At 37.8% G+C, this 24,293-nt stretch overlaps 1 protein-coding gene across 1 annotated transcript in view; it reads right to left on the bottom strand.

Annotated features, from left to right (window-relative positions):
* The window catches only part of DDX10 (DEAD-box helicase 10), a 191,648-nt gene that overhangs the window by 154,015 nt on the left and 13,340 nt on the right, over positions 1-24,293 (bottom strand). The window contains exons 8-10 of the mRNA XM_054056496.1: positions 23,110-23,272; positions 21,384-21,468; positions 6,015-6,116 (exon numbers count right to left, since the gene is read on the bottom strand). Coding sequence (XP_053912471.1) covers positions 6,015-6,116; positions 21,384-21,468; positions 23,110-23,272 — 350 coding nt within the window. The remainder of the gene's footprint in view (positions 1-6,014; positions 6,117-21,383; positions 21,469-23,109; positions 23,273-24,293) is intronic.

Genomic DNA, 24,293 nt, shown 5'->3' with positions numbered 1-24,293 from the left:
AAAAATGGTAGAATACAAAAATTATAGCAGTGTCTGCTTTGTACCAAATAGTTTTAGAAGTTAAAAACACAAAGTATACTGCCTCACTGCAGACGAAATACAGCAGGAAGAATAAAAACGCTAGCTAGATAAAATCAACTTGTTTACAGTGGCCTGAAACTCAAGAAGAAACCTTATAGTACAACTGAAGACAAGTATAAAACCAGCACAAAACAAGACATAAAAGCACAAAATGATACAAAAAGTAACGAAGGGATAGCACAACTAACAACAACAAAAAATAACATGAACATCAGCAGTAAGACAGCCCAGAGAAATGCTGGGTTTTTGTTAAGTTATGGGAAACTACTAAGAGATGACCTCAAGGCACTTAAATTAGCCAGTGCCTTTTTTTTCCCTTGTCTTCACTCAAAGTGGCAGCTGCAATCACACAGGGAGCAACAACTACAGCACAGCCCTGGCTCACATCAGAATCGCAGATCATGGGATAACAAGTACTTAGATAAATCTACTATGTCAAAGGAAATTTGCTTTACAGTAATTAGAGACAAAGTCAGAGCACTTTGAGTCTAGCTCTATCCACTCTTGAGAAGTCACCCGAGATAGATAAAAATCTATGGTAGGGGGCAGGTAAATACAGTGCTCATCTTCAAAGGGGGCAAAAAAGAGAAGTCAATAGTTTATATTTGTTCTTGATACTGAAAAATACTATTTGTAAGCACCTAAAGAAAATAAGCAAACATAATGGTCAACATAGCTTAGTCAGAAGCAAAACATGACTAATCAGTTTGATTATCCTTCATAGCCACATTAGAGGGCTTTAAGAAGAGGAAAGAAACAGCAGATTTATATCTTGATAGCAAAGCCTCCAACAGCTGCACATTGCCTTAAGCCAGGGGAATATGTTCTAAATCAAATCTTTAAATAAATGCAAAACTGGCCTTGAAGCTCGGCTCAAGTAGTAGTTGGGATTGACTCATTTCCAAACTCGGAATATATATCAATTCTCACCTGGCCCAGTATTACTCACTATTGTCTATAAGGATTTGATTGTTGTAGGAATAGGTTTCATTATTTACAAGGGCTCCAAACATAATAGACAATAATCTTAGGCAAGTTGTAACAACATTTCATTGTAGTTTCAGTAATTTGGTTGAAATTTGCAGGAAAAGGGTTTGGAAAAGACGGAAAACATAAGATGCTTTACAGTTAAAAGCAAGGCGAGATACTATCATGCAAATCTAAGAAATGTCAATGCAGAATATGGTGCCCCAAGGAGCAAGAGTAAATTTTCAATACTGAATATTAAAAAAAAAATCATAATACTGGATTCTTTGCTCTCCAACACACCAACCCACAACTGCCCACCCTCATCTTCATCTCATGCTGGGATTCCAAAAAATAAGAAAGTTGGTCATTGTTAAATTAGATTTTGGTTTTCACGAGTTTGCACGTTCTTTTGGAACAAATAAAACTCTTCACAATAATTGTATACATGCAACTATTTGGAGTGACAAAACTAAAATCTAAACACTTAATTATCACGATTTATAACCTTGCCTAAACAGCTACGAATCAAACAGCTCAAATTTGTGTGGAATACATATTCAAGTATTCTCCACTGTAAGAAGAAAGACGTTTTGTGGTTGTTGTTTTCTTCAAGAAACACAGTTTTGTAATACTACTAAAGAGAGCAATATTACGTCACGGATATCTAAATACTTGTGCTTCCTTCGGTAAAATTTTCTAGACACAAAGTTTGTTAACGATAACCCCTTAGGAAGCAGCTCTTCTCTTCTTACTGAACAAAACTGGATGCAATGAAGTAGTCTCAAGGTCTTATAAAAAATAATTTCTGTTTACAGCTTGCATCTATAACACTGAAATTATAGGCTCCTTATAAATATGCACATATTTAACACTTTCAGAGTAGCTTTTTGCCATCATTGAATGCTCAAAAATACGGCATTTATAATTGTATATTATGCATTTTCTCTTGCTCTGTTTGAACAATGAAAAAGAAATGTATTGTTAAAAGCACTACCTGCAAATTGATAGCTTGTGCTGATTAGAAAGGCATGGTCTACTAACAAGAGAGCTTAGATTTAAGATTGAAAATTTAAGAAAACAGCCCAAGCCTTTTCAATAGGTATTCAGAGAAATAAAAGTTCTTCCCCTCCCTCCTTTCAAATTATGAACTGTTTTAAAAGCTTTCTCTATGTGAAATAAAGAAATGTTAACAGCTGTTTGTAAGTCAAAAAATACAAAACAAAGAAAGTAACAGAAAACTGGTTCTTGTGATCCCCATGCAAGATAACAGGTTACCAAGGAGAGCAGAACAAAACACTTTAACTAACAGTGACGTCTCAGAAACAAAATAATGCATTTCAGAAGTTTGAGGAGTTAAACTGTTTGTAGTGAGCAATGCACACCGCCTTCTAACTCACAAGTTAAATCAATTCTTGAGATTATGCACAAACGACAGCAGACAACTTCAACAGAAGACCTGGAACACTATCCATGGGATGATGGAACTTCTTGGAACAATTTATCAAAACGTAACAAAATACATCAGGGTCGTATGAATTGGGAAACTGTCTAGAGATAAACCTAAGCAAATTTGTAGTTAAAACCTTTTAGGATTAAGTTGGATTGCAATCCACAAGTAATTCCAAAAATTATTTTAATGGTTGTAGTTAGCCTCTTAGAAGTACAATACCAACACGTTTAAGCATTAACCCCCGTAGGTAGATAATTCTAAATAAAAGCTTTCCTCTTCATTATGATGTTACAAATTCTAATAAGGTATGTTTTTCAGATTGGGGGCAGGCTGCTAAAATATATTCTCAATCAAAAGCCCTGACTTTGTTTATTAGTTCAGTTAAGAATGTTACTTAAATTTATTTATTACATACGCCCTAGTGCCTTCGTATTTAATTGGTAAATGAATGAACTTATGGGGGAAAGGTTATTAAAAAAAAAAAAAAAGGCAGCCAAATTTCCATTGATGTAACATGAAATTATCAGGAATGCGTTAAGAGATGTAGCTATGGACGTTTTTCCAGATACACATTTAACTCAGATTATAAATAGAAGATGCATTTATTAGACAGGAAATGAAATTTGCGTTATTAAAACTGAATCATTATTCTGGTCAAAAATATCAATTTGTACTTACGTGGATAAATAAATGGAGTTTTTTTACCATGTTCTATTCTAGGATAAATTGCTCCAACAATTAACTGTATTACTCAAAAAGTTAAAAGCTGAGCTGTGAAAGAATGGTGAAATATTTCTAATACGCATAAGATCAGACATTTATTTAGTGAATATCAAAACGGGATAAATTATCTGAATAATTATCCTTTTAAGGAGGAAAAAGATGAAGTTTTGAAAAGGAGACAATTTGTTTAGGTTGTGGTGGTTACTCAACATATCTTTTTAAAGCACTGTGATGCTTAAAGGGAAAGAAAGTTTTAGACTTCAGTTTGGTTTCCTTACTGATATTGCCCACACTCACTTTGGGAAGGTGTTTGGGTTTTTTTGTTGATATAGTCATTGCGGTTGGGTTTTCTTTTTTTAGCAGCAGTGTCAAAAAAACACCTTAGATAAAACTGGACTTTAGTTGCTTGATTCCATTCTGGTCCTTATGTTCACTGTTTCAGCAAAAGTTGTCTAATGTTTGATGTTCAGATGTGTTCTACATGGAACTGATACCCATGTTTGACCAGAAAAGGTGTATTTACTTCACTGGCTGCCAAGTCTGTTACATAGAAGCAGCAGTCACACAGTTCACAAGATGCTCAGAAACGGCACATCTCATACATTAAAAATACTTTAAAAAATAAAATACACCTTAAATCTGGAAAGTTCTATATGTTTCTGTTTTCCGTAGAAACATCAAATTGTGTCTGGGTGTGTCATGTCTGGAGTGATGACATCTAACTCTGGTATCAAAAATGGCAATCCTCAGGGAAACAAAACAGAAAAATCAGCTTAGTAAAGCAGAACAGTGGAACACTCATAAAAGAACACATAACGGTATAAGTAATGGTGATTTCCGACCATCCTTCCTCACACTAGAATTCAAAGAATATATAATAGCCAATTTTAAGCAGACCTGAGAGTTTAAGCAATCAGGTAATATTAACCACTTAAGTTCCATTCCATTTTTTCTTCTCTAGAACAACCATTCCACACTTTCTGCATACACTCAATCGTCTTTTTTTTCCTTAGATAGCCACATCTTCGCATCCAAAGCACAGCTTTTCAAAGTAGAACACTCTTAGCCTTGCTCATACACACTTGTATAGCAAATTAATTTTCTATCCTGTCATCCTCCTCTGCATTTCATAGAATCATAGTCATAGAATAGTTAGGGTGGGAAGAGAACTTAAAAATTACCTTGTTCCAATGCTCCTGCCATAGGCAGGGATATCCCACTAAAGCAGGCTGCCCAAGGCCCCTTCCAGCCTGGCCTTGAACACCTCCAGGGATGGGGCAGTCACAACCTCCCTGGGCAACCTGCGCCAGTGCCTCACCACTCTCACGGTGAAGAAATTCTTCCTAATGTCCAGTCTAAATCTGCCTCTCTCCAGTTTACATCCCTCCCACCTGGTCCTACCACCACAAGTCTTTATGAATAGTCCCTCTCCAGTTTTATTGTAGCCCCCTTCAGGTAATGGAAGGTCACTATAAGATCTCCTCTGAGCCTTCTCTTCTCCAGGCTGAACAAGCCCAACTCACTCAGCCTGTCCTCACAGGGAAGGTGCTCCAGCCCTCCCATCATCTTCGTAGCTCTCCTCTGGACTCATTCCAACAGCTCCATATCTTTCTTATGTTGAGGATTCCAGAACGGGACACAGTATTCCACATGAGGTCTCACAAGAGAGGAACAGAGGGGCAGAATCCCCTCCCTTGCCCTGCTGGCCACACTTCTTTTGATGCAGCCCAGGATACGGTTGGCCTTCTGGGCTGCGAGTGTACATTGCCGGCTCATGTCAAGCTTCTCATTGATCAGCACCCCCAAGTCCTTCCCTGCACGGCTGCTCTCAATCGCAATAGCCAATACCACTAAAGTAAACAATAATAACATTATCACAAAGGCAACAGATTAAAACATACTGTGGCTATTAAATCAATTCCACCTTGCTATGCAGGTAGAGTTGAGCTTGTTCTAACTACATTCAAAGTCATTTTACATCCAGTTAGTGGGTTTTTTCTTTCCTAGAAGTCCATTACTCTCCATTTAAGAGAAATTCGGAATACAAGTGCTTTTTTACTTTTACTTAGTGCCATTATACGCTTCTGCAACTCTTTCTAAGTCAGGTCTCTTCTGTACAGATAGCATAGATCTCCACCAGTCTACAGGTCTCCCATTGCCTACTCAGCTACATCTTTTATTTCATGTTCTTTAACTGATTCAGAAAAATCATGACAAATTGGAGAAACAGTCTAGAACTAAAGAACAGAAAGGTAGGAGAAACGAGAATGATAAAAGATATAAATAAAACCCATGCCAGTACAGATTAAGAAGTTGTAATTGTTTAATCTGCAAAAGAAAAGGAAGAGATACATCATAATGTTCAATTACATAAAGTAGATGCAAAAAGTAAGAGAATACATCACATTCCATATATCTTGGCAGAAGACAAAAGAAATATTTCACTTAAATTACTTACAAGGCTTATCAGACACTTGAAGAAAAAATGTTAATGGTAGGAACTGTTGGGTATAAATGAGATCACTTCGGGAAACTGTGAATATATTCATTGGCAAGTTAGACAAGCATCTGATAAAAATGATTTGTGCAGCTGATCCTGTGTCTGGGAAAGTGGATGGAAGAGGTAACCTCTCAAGGTCTTTTCCTCCTACATCACTATCAAAACCAAATGATATCCCTTGTTTGCCCAGCTCCAGGCTATTCGAGAACTTTATCAGGATTGTCATAGACACATTACATATTATTCCTGCAGAAAGAAGGCTGAATAACAAACAGGCCATTAGTCACTTACTTGATTTCACTGATAGGTACTTTCCTCTGTGCCAGCTGTTCCACCATTCCTTTTTCTTCTGAAGGAAGCAATACCAGCAAAGCTTCACCGCCTTCTTTGTACCTGAATGGTGGCAGGGAATAAAAAACAAAAGAGAGACCTCAAACAAACATGCAAAAAATACAACATTTTAAGTTTTCCATAGTCAATAAGCATTAGTAACCAAACAAGAAAACTGAAGTAAGTCCTCGTGAAAAAGTAGTAATGATGAGTTGGCTTATCTGCATTATTCAAGTCTATATTTATTGTAACACATATTTCTTCATTTAAAGTACATATTGATAGGAAAATATTGCATAGAGTCCTCCATTCTATAAAACCCAAGCCAAATAAATTTCAGAAATATGCCAAAATTGGACAGAATCCACAACCAACTGACAAGAGCAATGTGTGGGACAAAGCAAAATAAGAGTGACTATATAGAAGCTCTAAACGCCCAAGAGCTCCTCATAGAACTACCTAGGTAGCAGCAGATTGTAAGCCTAAATAGCAACTCCTATGACTACAAGTATTCCATTTATTTGAAACAGAAAATTCTCATATTATTTTGCAAGTGTCGATCTATACTGAATTATTTACCACCTTAACAGGTCTTTCTTTGGCTCCTACACCACGCAATATCTGTCTTTTTTTCTGATGCTGGTAAAACCATTTATCCATCTCAGGCACATCTGGTTTGTCCCTCCTGTTTTCTATAGGGAAAATTAACTGTTCCCTTTGGTTTTATTCCACTCAGTCTGTTGCCATTTTATAAATCCTCAGCTTCTGTTACTCCGTCATACATTCTCCTGTTGCATCTTTACTCCAATTGCAATCACTCTTCTCCATCAGGAGAACCATCAAGGAAAGGGCATTATACAAAAGCTACAAACTGTCAGCACAAATGTGGGAGATGTTAGTTTGTCTTTTGGTCAGAGACACAGAGAACAAGATTCTGCCAGGGTAGGTCACATATCTTTCCAATAAAAGCTCAGCAATGACAGAAGAAAACATCAGTTCAGTTTTTGTGGATAAAAAAGGGGGTTATCAGTGCTATTTAAGGAAGTATCAGAATCAAGACTTCTTGGCTTAAGAGAGGTTTTAAGCTGGAGGCCAGAGAACGCAGAAGGATATTCTCAGGCACAATGAACAAGAATCATACCATTAACTGATAAAAATCATTTCAGACGGAATATAGGAAGCCTGCATTTCTCCAAGTATAAACAGTTATTACTTGGCAAAAACAGCACTGCAGAACTGTTTGAAAACTATAAACATTGTCTGTCACATCACAGTAAGCAATGCAAGTAGCATCAAAATCTGCAGTTAAAACAGTCTGACAGCTTTTATTACAGCTCTCTGCTTTCATTTGACGAATTCAAAAAATCACAACAAAATGCTCTCAGATGCCTTTTTTCCCCTCTCAATGCTATACATGATGGGTTTGAGAACTGATACTTAAAGATTTTTTTTAAATGTTTAATACGTGTATTTATCACGAAGTTTTATCCTTTACGTTTTAGGTTTTGAAATTTGACATGATAATCAAATTGATATGACAGGAGTTTCTGTCTTATACCAAAGCTAAATAAATGTACTCGGTTTATACGGTTTGGCAAGATTACCAAAAGAAATGGCCAGATACTGTACAAAAACTATAACAACTTGATTTTAATCCATTTAATTACTAGACCTAAAGTGTTCTTAATGCAGAAATATCAGTTTGTGGAATCTTTCTAAAAAAAAAAAAGAGTTCTAAAGCAACTCATATGCTTGGTTTAAGGCAATTTACTAGCTTTACCAATGGCACAGGAGGACAGTAAGTCACTGCTGACCAAACATCCCATGAATGTTTGGGTTTTTAGTATCATAATTGGGAATGACTTACTTATATAGGCCAGGTGCACCTTGTAAGACAGCTCTATATAGTTTAACTCAGATGAATTCCATGTGGTATTTCCACAAAGTGGGTGCATGTCGGACACTGACACTGCCTGAGCAAGCAATGAAATCCCAGAACGCCACTGAACATTAGAGGACTTCACATTTTATGGCAAAAAATGATTATCACAGTTCCAAGGCAGCTAATTATTCATCAAAAGAACCTAAGCTCTCAGAGCACTGCTGGAAATAAGGATGAAAACGTTCACTTTTATCTACCCAAGTCTTGCATCAGACAGGAAGACAGAGATAATATTGCTGCCAATACCAGTCTCACGGATAACACCAGTCTCAGAATAACACCTAGCTCTGCTTTCCTCCAAAACAGATGCTACAGATTCCAAAAGGAGCTATGAGAATGATCCAATACCTGGAAATAAACGTCTGTTTAATCTCTTACAAAAATCTTCCTCATTTGTCAAGAAGACTAAGTTTTGATCCTACCACATAAACACTTAAAAAGGATGTTTTTCACAGATTCCTTAAATTTAGTCAAAGACATGAAGTGGTTTGTGCAGTTTTGTTGCTTCTGCTATTTCTTATCCTAGAGTGCCTGACTTGGCATTCTTAAATTGTTGGTTTATTATATTCTTTTTATTCAGCATGCAACACATGAAAGACCAGTGCCATACAAATCACTCAATAGTTAACACCTATCAAGAGCCAAAGATAGCCTCTCTGCAAGCCACAAACCCAAACCCCGGAGCAATATAGTGCAGGAAGTGTCGCTCTACATTAGCTTTGCTTTTATACCTTTTCCTTAGTAACCAAGATGCAAGATCAGATGAACCTTCAGTCTCACCCTTGAAAGGTGTTCTGCTGTTATTAGCACTAAACACAGTCTACGCTGAGTCAGTTATCTTTTCATAAAGTACAATTTCAGGGGATGTAATTCTAACGGCGCATTCCCTAGATAACCAGATTTAATGCTTCTTTTCTTTTTGTGAGTTATCTATGAACAACTAACTCAATGTTTACAATTAAGTCACGTAGAGAAAATGGTGTTATAGCTAAATAAAGAAACAACCACATAAAAATAGACAAAGAAGAGACACATGTTTCCAAACACCGACCTTTCCCATCTTTTTGCAACTACTAAGAAAAAAAACATAGAAAAAAAGAAGCAACATAAAAGTATTTCTCAGAGCTGATGCCTTCACAAATTCCAGGGTACTGAAAGACATCTGGTAACTGTTGATGCAGTGTAATGTTTTGTCTTACTTATTTTGGAAACATTCACTCTTCTAAATCCCAATAATTTAAATGTACTTGAAGTTAAAGAGGAACAGCCCTTCCTCATTTTTATATTGTAAGTGTGATTTAATTAATTAGAACAGACAGTTTCATATTAATGTGTTCTTCAGAGCTAAGCACTAAAATGATATCAATACAGAATTGAGAGTGCTGAAAACCAAATGACATTAAGGGCCATCTGGGAAGGTTTGTATCCCTTCAGTGACCCCAGTGGGTGTTTAAGTAAAGAAAGCAAAATGCAAACCTATAAAAACGGAATTTTACTTCGGCAGAGTATTACCTTATGCTTCAAAAAAGAAAAGAACAACTTAGTAATGTGCTAGGAAGAAAATTGTTTTCTTAAAGGTGACATCAAAAAGAGAGGTTGCAGCAGAAAACTTAAGTTTTTCAAAGTGTTTTCTCTGTGTCTTTCATACTATAAGCTTCTATATCGACAAACCTGTTAAAGCACAAGCTACTGAAAACTGGCATAAACAATAAAAAAAAAACCACTTAGATCTTCTGTTCAAAATTTGTTTCCCTTACATTGCCTAAAACACAGAAGAAAGAAACATCCTTCAGCATTCTAAGGAAATACTAAAGCCAACAAAAGAACATTTCTGTAATTATTTTCAGTAGAGAGATAAAACCTTTAAGCCTTTATTGACGAGAAAGTTGCTAAGAGTCAACCTCAACTACTGAAATTCTTCAGCAGGACTACTTCTTCTGCAGATGACATTAGGAGAAGCTCTCCCCATTCTTGCAGACTGCAGCCTTGAAGTTGTCCATCACCAACACCAAACATCCATTCTAAAAGGCTAATTCATCCTGGTGATGTATTAATCACTAAGTATGCACCTCAACTGTGCTGCAGAAAAGTAAATTAAAAATCTCAAAGTCATCACACTTTCTTGAACTGTGTAGTCATTGATGATATTACTTATCTCATCATCTCCTGAAAGTGATGAAGGAACCAGAGCAGCAACTCATTTTTACATTGCGACTTTAACAGTCTCTTTAGATACCAGGTACAATTCATTCCAATTCTACAGAAAAATTGCATCTTACATGCAGAACATCTTTGAAAGAAAAAAAAAGAAAAAAATCACATACTTCTAGTTCACATCTGTCTTATTTTCTAGTCTATTGGCTTTTACACTTATCAAAAAGGCAAGTAACTTTCCTGCAACTCAATCTTTACTTACAAGCAAGGAAGCTGTGACAAATCATCATTAGCACTATAAAGCAAAGGGTAAGAACGATGTGTTCACACCGACTGAAGATGAGCAAAACGATGCCTACAATCAAGGGCAAGCATCAAAAGGCTGGATAAGAAGGGAATTGGATTAATTATTCAGGACAATGTGGTACTGGCTAACTAGAAGTATTGAAAAATGGTTTTAAATGTCAAGAGCATCATTTCCCTAGCAAAGAAACACAAAGAGTTGCCAAATAGTTTAATTTCATACAAAAAAAAAAAAAATAATGGAAAACGTAAAATCAAGAGGATAGATTCTGTCATGGTGAATGGTGGCCTGAGAGATATTCAATTTTTGCTAATCTTAACCAATCTTAACCTACCCCTTGATCAGATCCAGCCTCTAGCCAAAAGCTGCATATATTTTTAGCCAATACCATTAAAGCAAACTACCATTATTACAAAGGCAACAGATTAAAACATACTACTGTGGCTATTAATCAATTCCACCTTGCCACACAGGTAGAGTTGAGCTTGTTCTAACTACATTCAAAGTCATCTTACATCCTTGCTGTGACCACAACATCTAGTTCAAATGCACCATATTTTAATTATCAGTGACATATGAGTCACAGTGATACCGGAATGAAGTAGGAATGGAAACAACCTGATTGATGGTCATCAGGTACCCGTGGACTGCTGCAGGGCAGACACACCATAGGGGGAAAAAAATGATGGGAAAGCAATGGAATGACAACTGTAAGCATAGCCTGCATGGACAAGGAGACAACACAGGAAATGTTACACAGGTTGTCTTGAACAGATGTACTGCAACATGTTTCCCTAACATTTGTATTTCAGATGTAAGTTGATGCCAAATTTCAAGAGATTTAAAGGCAGTATTTTTGCTTTATTTGGCAAGAAAAAAATAACCTATTTTAAAAACTGGCAAAGGAGAAAATGGAGATGATGAGATAATTGTAAAATTTGGGGGAGAAGGGTTGTGGATGTAAAGATACTTGCATTACAGTTTCCTGAACTGGAATATTTCTCATTACAGAAAACTTGATATAAAGGAGGTGATAATGTTATTGAAGACATTTACCATACACGAACATGCAAAGAACCATAAGTACATAATTTTTATGCTCTAGAGGTCACACATCTACCACCATACTCAAAAAAAACCCAAATGTGTTTGGTGGGTTTTTTTAATCTGTAATTTAAATGGGACTTTACCAAGTTGACTTGATTAAAGATCTAATTTTAGCTTAACTGGGCCAGGATGGGTAGTATCAACACACGCTATCATTTCATCTGTCAAAAGACATAGAAGGAAGTAAGCTATCACTGCAAAACTTCTCAAAACTTCTGAGCTTAAATCAAAGTCCATTCCTAAAAAGTCTTGCATTCCAAGTCAACGAGCCATATTCAGATACACTCATATTGCAGAAACTCTCCACAGCAGATCCCTTTTGAGAAAGGAAATCAGGCATGAAGGAAGCCGAATCAACTTCTCAACTGTGTCTTTCTCACCCAGGTCAAATTGGATAGAGACCCACGAGAAGTAAGCAAAAGACTGCTTTCGTTAAAACATAAAGGTCAGTAAGTTAAGCACTTGGAATAGCACCAAAACCAACTCACTAAATTTGCCTGGTTTTGCACATACATTATGATACACTCTAACTATATATTTTCACTGTTTTTCCACTAGACTCTTTGTTCATCAAACAGTTGCCAAACTATCAATACAAAAACGTGTAACGGTTACTTCCACTGTGAAGCCAAACTATTCACTACGTGAAGTGACGATTTATTCACTGTGCACCATTCAGACCCTTCTCACAACACAAATATTCTGGAACACTTGATTTTACAGCAATAATGTTCTTGAAATTGTTGAATACCATTTTAGTTTCCATAAATACAGAACAATTCCATCACATGGAATAACTGACAAGCAAAATTCAAAAAGTAGCACAAATCCTTGCTTCTAGAGCAAAGATTTACCCCTGTGAAAACTGAAAGAATATGCCAGTGAAATTATACAGGTATTTGTTAAGGTACATACTATTGCAATTCAGACTTAAGGATGAGGAAAAATAATCCTAGCGTAATACAGTTCTTCATCTATTGTAAGAAGTACTTGAAAAGAGAGAATCACCATCTGAGTACGCAAATATACATGTAGGTTTTGGAAGCCAGGTTACAAACAGTGACTTCCCAATCTATAGGTTAGCTAAAAACCTAATAATCATGTTTAATCTGATACAGACTTGACATGAAGTTAGTGTGAGTTGAGTTCTATTATTTCTAGCATGTAATTTATTTTTATTTTTAAATTATTTTCAATTATTTGATAAAATAACTATGGCAGTGAAGGAAAAAGCATTTCATTGATGCAGATGTTTGTGTTGCATTCTTTTTATGCAAAGGGACGATATAACACATCTATAAAAATATCAAAATGGACAATTTTATTCTGCTTCAATCTGATAAACATATGAATAATTCTCTTCACCCACACAGTATCCTTCAACAAAGAGAAACTAATATCCATTTCTACCCCTAAGGGCTCCCACAGAAATACAATAATTCATAGTTTTGTTTTAAAATTCAACCTTTAAATCTGATTATATAAACAACCATTTTTAAACATATCTCTTAAACAAAGTAACAGCTTTAGGTCTTGCATATTGGGCTGAATTCAGGCAAAATTTATTTCCAATTATACTGCCTTCCAGGCATCTGACATAATGAGGATTGGTGAAATTTAAGCTTCAAAACAAGAAAACATAATTTCTCCAAGCCCAGGAGCTAGAGGAGTTTTATCTACTGTTTATCATACCTTCTACACTGCTGGGTTTCATCTCTAACATGGTCATTATTCTATCTTTAAGTGACAAATGAGCACAGAAAAGAAATGCATGAATATTGGAATTTCTATCCCATTGACATGATCAATGGTCTCTTTTTTTTGTAATAGATACTTTTCTTTAAAAAAACAAATCTTAAATGAGACATCAACATGCACTGCTAACTGAAACCGGGCTGTATCACCTACAACAACCCCATCAAAGCAACCCAACAAAACAAGAGACCGGAAAGCATGCTTGTTATTCCCAGCTGAGCAACCACTGCAGACAGCCCACGTTCACTGCTGGTTCCTCGATTCAGCCAGGGAGAAGAGCTTTTCCCCATGGGTTGTAAACATTCCAACATCCACAGAGCATTTAAAACAAACAACAAAAACTGAACAGGCTTCATTTTTGGGGTTTTGCTTTAGCTTACTTCTAAACGCTTTGCACATCCTTATTTCTCCACTGCATAGACCTTAGTTCAGCATACTAGAAAAATTATCAGTAAATATTGCTATGAAGTTAGAGTTTGCTTCAGGGCTTGTTTATGTTGGGGTCTGGTTTGTTTCCTGCTGGTCGCTTAGTATCCTTTTCCTTCTCCCGTCTGAACCATAGCCCATTTATATCTATTGCCAAGTTCTGAGAACCATGCAACTGGCTTTTATTCGTACTACAAAACCATAATCCCCTTCATTAAGTCGTCCTGGCTAGGCATCCTTGTTTGCCAGACAATAATGAACAAAAATAGGCAGTGGTTCACCAACCTTAACATACTAGTCTCGGAATAAATTGAATTTAAAAGGCCTTGTGAGGTTGTTGGGTCCTCCAGCCTAGACTACAAGCAATCTGTTTAAGCTGTGTCTACTCTGCTGCATTAAAAAACATATGCTTATTTACTTTCTTTCATTACAGCTTACAGGAGAGCTTCATCTCAGCAGGTAAGACCTTTAGCCACTTAATATTTGTGTATTAAAACGTTCATAGTATGCCGTTATAAAGCGAATTCTAACAGATAAACATAGTGTCAGTCAGTAGCATCGTGGGCCACTGGCATGAATGTAGCTAAGGTACACTGTTTAATTTTAGAGAATGTAATAACATGAACTGCAAGTTAAATACGTGGTGTTAACAGTTTTTTGTGACCTCCACTAGCAGTATTTTTCACTTAGCTTGAGTTAGGATAATGACTTGACTACTATATACAATGAGATGGTCTAAATATTGCATTCAGTTCTAAAAAAATGTCCACAGAAGCATTTCCATGGATCTTAAATCCAAAGAACAACAATCAAACAAGGAGCTGCCATCTTGCCTGTACTATTTATTCAGGACCCAAGGCATGAATCACTGGGATATATTTCCCAATGCAAAAAAACAAACAAACAAACAGGCTTCCACCACTGATAAACAATTCCACTAAGCCATTCACATTTTTAAATGCTTTAGTGCCACTTGCACGGAGTACTCTAAAGGCTAATCAGTCTCACGTTCACACACATAATGTGCAATTACTTAAGGCGAGTCCCAATGAGGATGCTTCAAAGCATTTCATGACAGAACAAGACCACTATATCATCTGTCCCTTTCAACCTTTCCAAAATTTGATCTGCATGTATTCTCCAGTATCAAAAAGACCATAGATTTTTAAGTCTTTAGTCATACTTCTTGGCCCTAATCATCATATCAGCCAGTACAAAGATAGTAGGCAATAGGATATCCTGCTTTGGGAACACAGACTTCTGTTATCCCATTTGTTTTCAGAATATAATTTACCAAAAGGAAAAAGGTATACATAGAGCCACATAGAACATGCATGCCTGCATGCACTCTATGTTTACCACAAACAAAAATACTATGTTTACCACAAACAAAATTACAGTGACTTTTGTAAGTCAGCTTAAGTACCTACACAACTAGCCTGGATTAAAAGCATCAGAACTCTGAGCCGGAGTCAGATCTAAAACCTGTATAAAAGTTCTGGACATACCACAGATACAAACTGCAGAGCAAAAAGATTTATTCTGTTTAACATTCCACTGACAGTGCCTTTAAAAAAAGACTCCTGAAAGAAAAATCACTAAACTCAAGTAACAGTTATGATCAGTCTCCTCTGAAGGAAAAGAAAAAAAAAATGGAGCAGAGGGAGGAATGTAATGCTTAGGAAAGAAAGAAATTGCTAACTGACATCAGGCAGGATACAGATACACCCAAAATACAAGATATTTACGCATGAATAGAAAGATAAAATAGATTTTTCAGTGTCTTTCATACTCATCAATGCAATCACGACTGAAAGAAAAACATCCCCATATATATATATGTTCCTTTCATGCCACACAACTTACAAATTATGTTTGGAGAAACAATTGAAGACAAAAAAAATGGAGCATCAGTATGCTTCAGAAATTATTATCTTCTGCTGTCCCCTAGTGGCACTGTAACTGGTTTCACAAAAGTGATCAAAGAATGTTTTCAATTTTAGGCTTCATAGGCTACGGAACAGAAGCCATCAATTGAAATTAAAAGCCAGAAGAAATTAGTTTTGCAGACAACTGCTACAAGTAGATCTTATTTACTCAGAATTTTTTGAAGCTAAAACCCACAGGAAAATATGGTGATCTAGTACTTTAAATTACAGACTTTGCTAAGAGGTTGTGTGACAAAAATATAGCCAAAAAATATTTAAGGGCACGGCCATGATATTGTCAGTATTTCAGAAATTCTATTACTGAAATAGTTCAGACTTTAAATAAATACTTAAAAATGCAGTTGGAGGAAATAGCTTCTCATCAGTTCAATCACAGCATATCTTTCAAGTTTAAATGACTGGAATGTGGCTATCAACAGCTACAGGCTGTTCAGGATAGACAGACGGGAAGGAGGGGTGAAGGCGTTGCCCTCTATCTCAGGAAAGGGATAGAATGTAAAGAGCTGTTGTTGAAGAATAGCCACGAACGGGTTGAAAGCTTGAGGGTAAAAATTAAAGATGGAAGAACGAAAGGGAACCTTGTGGTTAGTGTATAATACAGGCCATCCGATCAAGGTGAGACGACTGATGAAGCCTTCTTCCTCCAGCTACAGGAGGCTTCGTGCTCACAAGCTCTCATCCTACTCAGGACTTCAACCATCCAGACACACGCTGGAGAAGTAGCACGGCAAGCTGCAGGCAATCCAGGAGACTCCTGGGGTGCATTGAAGATCATTTCTTAGTCCAGCTGATAGAGACGCCCACCTAAGGAGAAGCGACACTGGACCTTATGGTCACCAATACAAACGAACTCATCAGTGACGTTAGGATTCGTGGCAGCCTGGGCTACAGTGATCATGCACTGGTGGAGTTCAAGGTCCAGAGGGATATGGGAGAGGTGAGGATCAGGACACTGAATTTCAGGAAAGCAGACTTCCAGCTCTTCAAGGAATTACTCGGTAGGAGCACCTCCGATACAAGGGAGCAGAGCAGAGCTGGAAAATATTTAAGGAAGCTTTTCACAGGGCGCAAGAGCACTCAGTCCCCGTATGTAGAAAATTAGGCAGGAAAGGGAAGAGATCAGCATGGCTGAATCGAGACCTGCTGGTCAAACTAAAAAAGGAGGAATGTTGTGTTGTCGGGAAGGCCAAGGTACAGCTGGAGCTGAACATGGCAAGGGAAGTAAAGACCAAAAAGAAGGGCTTTTACAGGTACATCAATCAAAACGGGAATATCAAAGACAGCACACCCCGACTGATGACTGGAAATGGGGATTATGTATCAACAGATGAGGAAAAGGCTGAGGTACTTAACAACTTTTTTTCCCTCAGTCTTCACCAACAACTGCTCTCATCACCCCTCCTGGGTCATGGGACAGCAAGATGGTAACCAGGGGGGTAGACCCCCTCCGACAGTAAAGGAGGATCAGGTTCACGAACATCTGAGGAACCCGAACATATATAAGTCCATGGGACCTGATGAGATGCATCCCAGAGCCCTGAGGGAATTGGCAGATGTGGTTGCCAAGCCACTCTCCACGATATTCGAAAAGTCATGGCAATCAGGAGAAGTCCCTGGTGACTGGAAGAAGCTTAACATTATGCTCGTTTTTAAAAAGGGTAGAAAAGACAACCCTGAGAACAACCAACCTGTCAGCCTCACCTCTGTGCCTGGGAAAATCATGGAACAGATCCTCCTAGAAGCTATGCTAAAGCACATGGAGGACATGGAGGTGGTTAATGACAGCCAGCATGGGTTTGCCAGAGGCAAGTCCTGTCTGACCAACTTAGTGGCTTTCTATGATGGGGTAACCGCAGCAATGGATACGGGTAAACCGATGGATGTGATCTATCTAGACTTCTGTAAAGCCTTTGACACGATCCACCACAACATCCTTCTCTCTAAATTGGAGAGAGGTGGATTTGATGGGTGGACGGTAAGGTGGATAAGAAACTGGTTGGATGGCCATATTCAAAGAGTAGCGGTCAATGGCTCAAAGTCCAGATGGAGATCCATGACAAGTGGTACCATCAAGTGTCCGTACTGGGACTGGTGCTGTTAAATATCTTTATCAATGATATTGACAGCGAGATTGACCCTCTGCAAGTTGTGGATGACACCAAGCTGAGTGGTGTAGTTGCCACACCGGAAGGACAGGATGTCATCCAGAGGGACCTGGCCAGGCTGGAGAAGTGGGCCTCTGAGGACCTCATGAAGCTCAACAAGGCCAAGTGTAAGGTCCTGCACCTGGGTGGGGACAATCCCCATTTTCAGTACACGAAGGGAGATGACGTGCTTTAGAGCAGCCCTGCAGAGACGGACTTGGGGATGCTGGTCAATGAGAAACTCCACACGAGCCGGCAATGTGCGCTCGCAGTCCAGAAGGCCAACCGTGCCCTGGGCTGCATCAAAAGAAGCGTGGCCAGCAGGGCGAGGGAAGTGATTCTGCCCCTCTATTGTGAGACCTCACGTGGAATACTGTGTCCAGTTCTGGAATCCTCAATGTAAGAAGGATATGGAGCTGTTGGAACGCGTCCAGAGGACCTTCCATACAAGGACAGGCTGAGAGAGTTGGGCTTGTTCAGCCTGGAGAAGAGAAGGCCCAGAGGAGATCTTATAGTGACCTTCCAGTACCTGAAGGGGCCTACAGGAAAGCTGGAGAGGGGCTATTCGTAAAGGCTTGTGGGGATAGGACCAGGGGGAATGGGTACAAACTGGAGAGGGGCAGATTTAGACTGGACATATGGAAGAATTTCTTCACTATGAGAGTGGTGGGACACTGGAACAGGTTGCCCAGGGAAGCTGTGGCTGCCCCATCCCTGGAAGTGTTCAAGGCCAGGTTGGATGGGGCCTTGGGCAGCCTGATCTAGTGGGATGTCGCTGCCCATGGCAGGGGGGTTGGAACTGGATGATCTTTAAGGTCCCTTCCAACCCAAACTATACTATGAAATAAAAAAATAAAAAAAAACACTAAAACCTCATGAAATGCCAATTCTACTGTAAAGTAAAAGCATTACTGGACAACACTCAGATTTTCTTAATCTTATTTTACCATAAATCAAAGATGCAGGAGTTGCAATTTATGTTCTTCAGCAGGATAAAATGCAAGTGAAATTCTACTTAGGGAACACAGTGCTCTTATTCACTTAAAAAATCTATCATGAATCTTTATCGTAGATAAGGCTTCACAAAACCATAAAACAGATGCATGAACACATCCATGTTTGTTAGTCAAAGATTTTTCAGGCCCATCCCCAACATAATTTCTCTCTTGACTTCCATATTTACTTTTGTATCACAAAATAATTTGATTTCAAAAATAAACAGTATTTGGCATCCCAGTTTAATTACAGTTTAACACAGGCTCTTAATTAGCTGAGATATTTAATTTAGCTTTCATCCCATGTAATTATACACTCTCATAACCCATGAAAATTTGTAATTATCTCTAACCTCATTAATGAGGACTACTAAACCACAGTTCATTTTTATCAAGTTTCTAGAAGAAACAAGAGCTTCCCCCATACTAACCGTAGCTATTGAAAACAGAAGTTTCCTATTCAACATCTGGAGTTCACCAAGAAGCACCTTCTCAGTTATCCACATCTAAAATTGCATTAGCGTATTTATTTACTGTGCACTATTTACCTAAAATTACCAGACGCGCCCTCATTTTATTTTCAAAGATCTATTTCATGTCATGAAGTTCATTAAATGAATCTCTTTCTAAGACTGCTTTACTTTAAGGACGCTGTACGTTTCTCCAAAATGAAAGCTCAATGTAGGAAGAAACTTCCTTGATGTTTGTATCAGATTAAGAGATAGAAAATACCCATAAAACTTTTGCTACAGAAAGAATTTGCTTTCCGTATCACTAAACACTCTGCCAGCTCAAATAACTTGCTCAGACATACTCCCAATTTCAGTAGGGTCTAGCTATTAAAAAAATTCATTAAAATGACAGTTTGGCAAAGCAAGGGGCGTGCATCCAGCACAGCCCGTGGCCTCTGGGACAGATCTTCTGCCCTAGTTTTCTGCCTAAATCTGTCCCTCAAGCAATCACAGAGGGCTGTATTTAGGAGGCAGCTGAAGACAGACCCTTAAGGTTGCATCGCTAACATCCTCGTCAATGACATTTTATTAAAAGCACCGTGGAAAAGAGGGATGGTTTGTCTTTATGTAGGTTCTTTCCTCTCTAAACCTACTTGCAAATCACTATTCTCAATGCCTAATGAGAATCGGCAAAAAGCCCAAGGACTGTAACTCCAGGGATGCACTTTCACTCTATGACGCGGCTCAGACAGACCTCAACAAGCCTTCAGAAACTGCCAATTAAACAGTGCCCAAGATATTGGTTTTCCTTCCACAATGACAGTATGCCATTAAGACAAAATTACAAGCCTTCTATGGAAGCTACATGGGATTGCTTTTCTTTTTTGTTTTCTTCTTAAAAAAAACACCTACTCAAAACAAACAAAACCCCTGAATTCAAACCAAGACCATATGCTTTATTTCTCAACTGGGACCCATAAGATTGGCTAAATTTGAACGTGTAGATGTAAGTAGCTACACATTTTATCGAATAATTGATTACATCCACAGATTTTGTTGATAGCCTTTTTTCTTTTCCAGAAGCATTTAAAATTTTATTATTCCCATCTGTTATAACAGCTAGACAGGAAAATGGAGGACACAGGAAAGAATGGGCAGAAGCATTACCAAGTACAATGAAAACACAGCTGGAACTTCCACGTTTTGGAAGAGGGCTGGAAGCACACACCCCTATTACAGCCTCTAAAATTAAATGCCATCTGATTCAGAAAGATAGATTTCAAACTCCTACAGCGCAGAGTGCTGAAGTCCTGTTCTAAGAAGCTGTTGTGGCACTAGGTTTGACAAACACCCTACAAACAAACCCTACTACAAACAAATTAAATTATATACAAGATAGAATTCCAGGTCTTGTACTTCATCCTTCAGATAATTTCATAAAGTTTTTGATCTACTGAATTACATGCAACAACAACTCTTCTTTCTCTTAAAATCTACATCGGAGATCAAGGCGCAGGTTTGTAATAGTATATCTGGGTAACTCCCTTCCATCATAAACGTTTAGTCACAAATATTTGAACTAAAGCTGTCCCTAAGAATATAATTCTACAAAAGATTCTGAAAATTAAAAATTTAACATGCAATTAACTTTGATTCCTTCCTCTCCAAATTAAAATAAGGAAGAAACATTTCCATTCTTTTGAAGAGTCTTCAATGGCACAAAGAAATTCGATCCACAGTCTAAAGCCTTATTTATCTATAAATGGCAGTGGCAAAACAAGCTTTTCTACCCACAAACATGCTTACCTTTGAGGTAATTCTGCCAAGTACAAAAGAAGATTTTTGCTTCCTCACTATTAATTTCCTCTGATCAGATTAAACAACTGGGCATATTTTTTTCTACTCTAAGAAGTTTCTGAAATTTACCAAGAAATTGAGTTAAACCATTACTGTTAAGTAATCAAAAGGGTCTTTTGCTGATAACAGCCCTTCTTTCTTTCCAATTTATGTTTTGATTTTTTTCAAGTGAGTTTTTGGCAATTCTCTGTCCTATAGCAATCTAGTTTTAAACATTAAAATATTAATGAAAAGCGAAAACAAACCTGGCTGTTCTTCCCACTCTGTGGATGTATGTGTTTGCATCTTCCGGACAATCAAACTGAATGACCCAGTTAACTGCTGGAAAATCTGTGTAAAGAAAAACATGCATCAAAATTTAAGCTCAACATAGAATCATAGAACCATCAGGTTGGAAAGGACCCACTGGATCATCGAATCCAAATCCTCCTATTCAAGAGCAACGTATTATTTTTGAGCATTATTTCCTCTAAGAACCGTCATTTAGATCAATTTACAGACAGTGAGTTCTGAAATTAAAATAGAATTAATTGCATGTATTAGCATATCATAAACAATCATCCTCTTCATTAAAGAAAGCTAAAATTAATGGTGTCTTCATTTCCTAAATTATGACAGTGCACTGAATAGAACATAATTTCACACTTGACAAGAACAGACATGCTTTGTGTCACATAGATGATAACACACCACTAGGCTTAATCATTAAACAACAATATCTGACCCACTTTTTAACCTAGAGTATCACTATTCTACATCACCAGGGTTTGAAGCTAGCTGTGGTGAGATAGCGCTACTTCAGCTGTCCACGTATAGAACTATCATAGTCCCTCTCAAAGACTGGAGCAAGAAGCCTGACAAAGCAGTCAACATTGAAGAGGAATGATACTGTTAATAACCATTTTCTAAGTGCTACACTTCATCCTGAAGCAACGTTTCACATTTGAATAAGTTTTTGTTACTTCCTTACCAAGTCTGTAGCCTTGCTGTATTCCACAATTATACCTACACTCTAAACGCAAATAACCGTATCCACACTGAGATTTCAGAAGCATAGAAAGCATGATAAACAGTTTTCACTGCTGCCTTCAGTTTTTAGAGCACCTTCCTTCCTTTTGTAGCATACTGACAAAACATTCTGCTTTGGACAACGGAGTTTGCTATCTGAAAGAAGAAAGACTAGACTCCTGCAAACAGTCTTCAATCACTCTTAAATGCCTCCAAGTACCAAAAAAATAAATAAAAAAAAAAAGCTCCAGAATATTCACAGAAAATATAAAGAAGTAAATCATAATTCAGCAGGTAATGACTAGAGGAAAGAAACCCAAGCCAAAACAGGTCCTATACATATTCTTGCTTTTGACCTCATCTATTTTTCTGCCTCCTTAAGAATACAGTCCTATGATGCCATCCACAGTTCAGACATTAAAATTTCTCCAGGTTTTCATTTCCATATACTGGTAGGTAAGTAATGTTTCATATCTTTTGGAGTGACTCGCAGTACACAGGCATATCAGAAACACTTAAAACTGCTGAAATCTTGCTTTAAGGACTGTAGTAAGCCAATACATCATCATTTCCATTTTCTCTCATTCTAGATATTTGTCACAGAGTATGGCTGGAAAAACTAGATTGTCTACAGACCTAGGAAAAGAAGATAGCTTCCACTGACTACTTCACTAACAAATGCCATTACAAAACTACTTTCAACACAGGTCTTCCTGGGACAAAAAGAAAAACTAAAGACAAATGGAGAAGGCCACTTCAGTAAAGAAACAGCAAAAATCAAAGATGGGTATCTCAGAAGAGAGCTCTTTCTAAGGAGCTCTTCAGCAAACTACAGCTTCATTTCTTAATGATCAGTTTGGTTTTCAGAGCATAAAGTCTGATAAAGTCTCAATAGAGTTAGACCATCACTTTTTAATAACTATCATCCCTTTGTAAATAACTGTTGCTTCTGCACATACATACCCAGGCCACGAGCTGCAATATCTGTAGCAAAAAGTACTGCTGCCTTTTTCCGAACAAAACAAGTGTAGACTTCCATTCTTTTCATCTGATGCTGCTTGCCATGGAGCGCCAGCAGAGGAAGACCAGGCTGAAGCTTACAGAACACTCTGAATAGATACTGGACCTACCCAACAGATCAAGAAACAAAAGAAAATTTACCATACAATGTTAAACTTGTTAAGATCATATCAAATACATAGCAACTGACTTCACATGCCAAATAAAATACACTTCTAATGAAGGACAAAACATGCTATTTTGAGACTTCGTCTAAAGACTTCTGTCCTTACTAAATGAGGAAATGAACCATGGCACACCATTGGTATGCCTTCTGCTGGCATTTCATAAGAAGAACCAGAGTAGGTAACAGCAAGAACGACTTGGCACACGACTAGTTAGGCTGTATGCAAAAGGACCAAAGTATCAAAAGTCCACCAGAAGCACTGCTTTTAAACAATACTGGAATGGGGTAGCATCCTAGGCTTGCACTCAAAGCAGTCTTCACAGTCTTGGTTTACTATTGCAAGCTTCAACAGCTTCTCTTATAAAAAGCAGTCCATTTATTCTTACACACAAAACAGGATGCAGCATTATTTGACAGCAGGCAGCAATCTAGTCTTCTTTTCAAGAAAATAGTTAAAGAAACTGCATATATTCCAGCAACAGCTGCAGCTCAGAGAATTTCTGTACATCTAAGCCTACCACCCACTGTACTCACCAGCCAACTGCAGAACAAGAGAAATATTGCAACCTCTTGCACAAATGGAAAAACTGCAATGAATATTTGCTACAACATTTGTACGTTGCCATACAAACATATAAAAAACTTCAACCGAACAGTTTCAACACATTTATACAAGTAGATATCTGAAGGATTACTTCCTATATAAGGGAAGTAATTCAAGGGAAGTGATTCTGCCCTTCTATTCCTCTCTTGTGAGACCTCATCTGGAATACTGTGTCCAGTTCTGGAATCCTCAACGTAAGAAGGACATGGAGCTGTTGGAACAGGTCCAGAGGAGGGGTACAAAGATGATCAGAGGGCTGAAGCACCTTCCATACAAGGACAGGCTTGAGAGAGTTGGGCTTGTTCAACCTGGAGAAGACTCAATGGAAATCTCACAGCGACCTTCCAGCACCTGAAG

This window comes from Cuculus canorus, chromosome 1 (genome assembly GCF_017976375.1).
Source record: "Cuculus canorus isolate bCucCan1 chromosome 1, bCucCan1.pri, whole genome shotgun sequence".
Lineage (NCBI taxonomy): Eukaryota > Metazoa > Chordata > Aves > Cuculiformes > Cuculidae > Cuculus > Cuculus canorus.
Note: the sequence above shows the minus strand (reverse complement) of the source record. Positions and strands in the feature narration are given on the sequence as shown.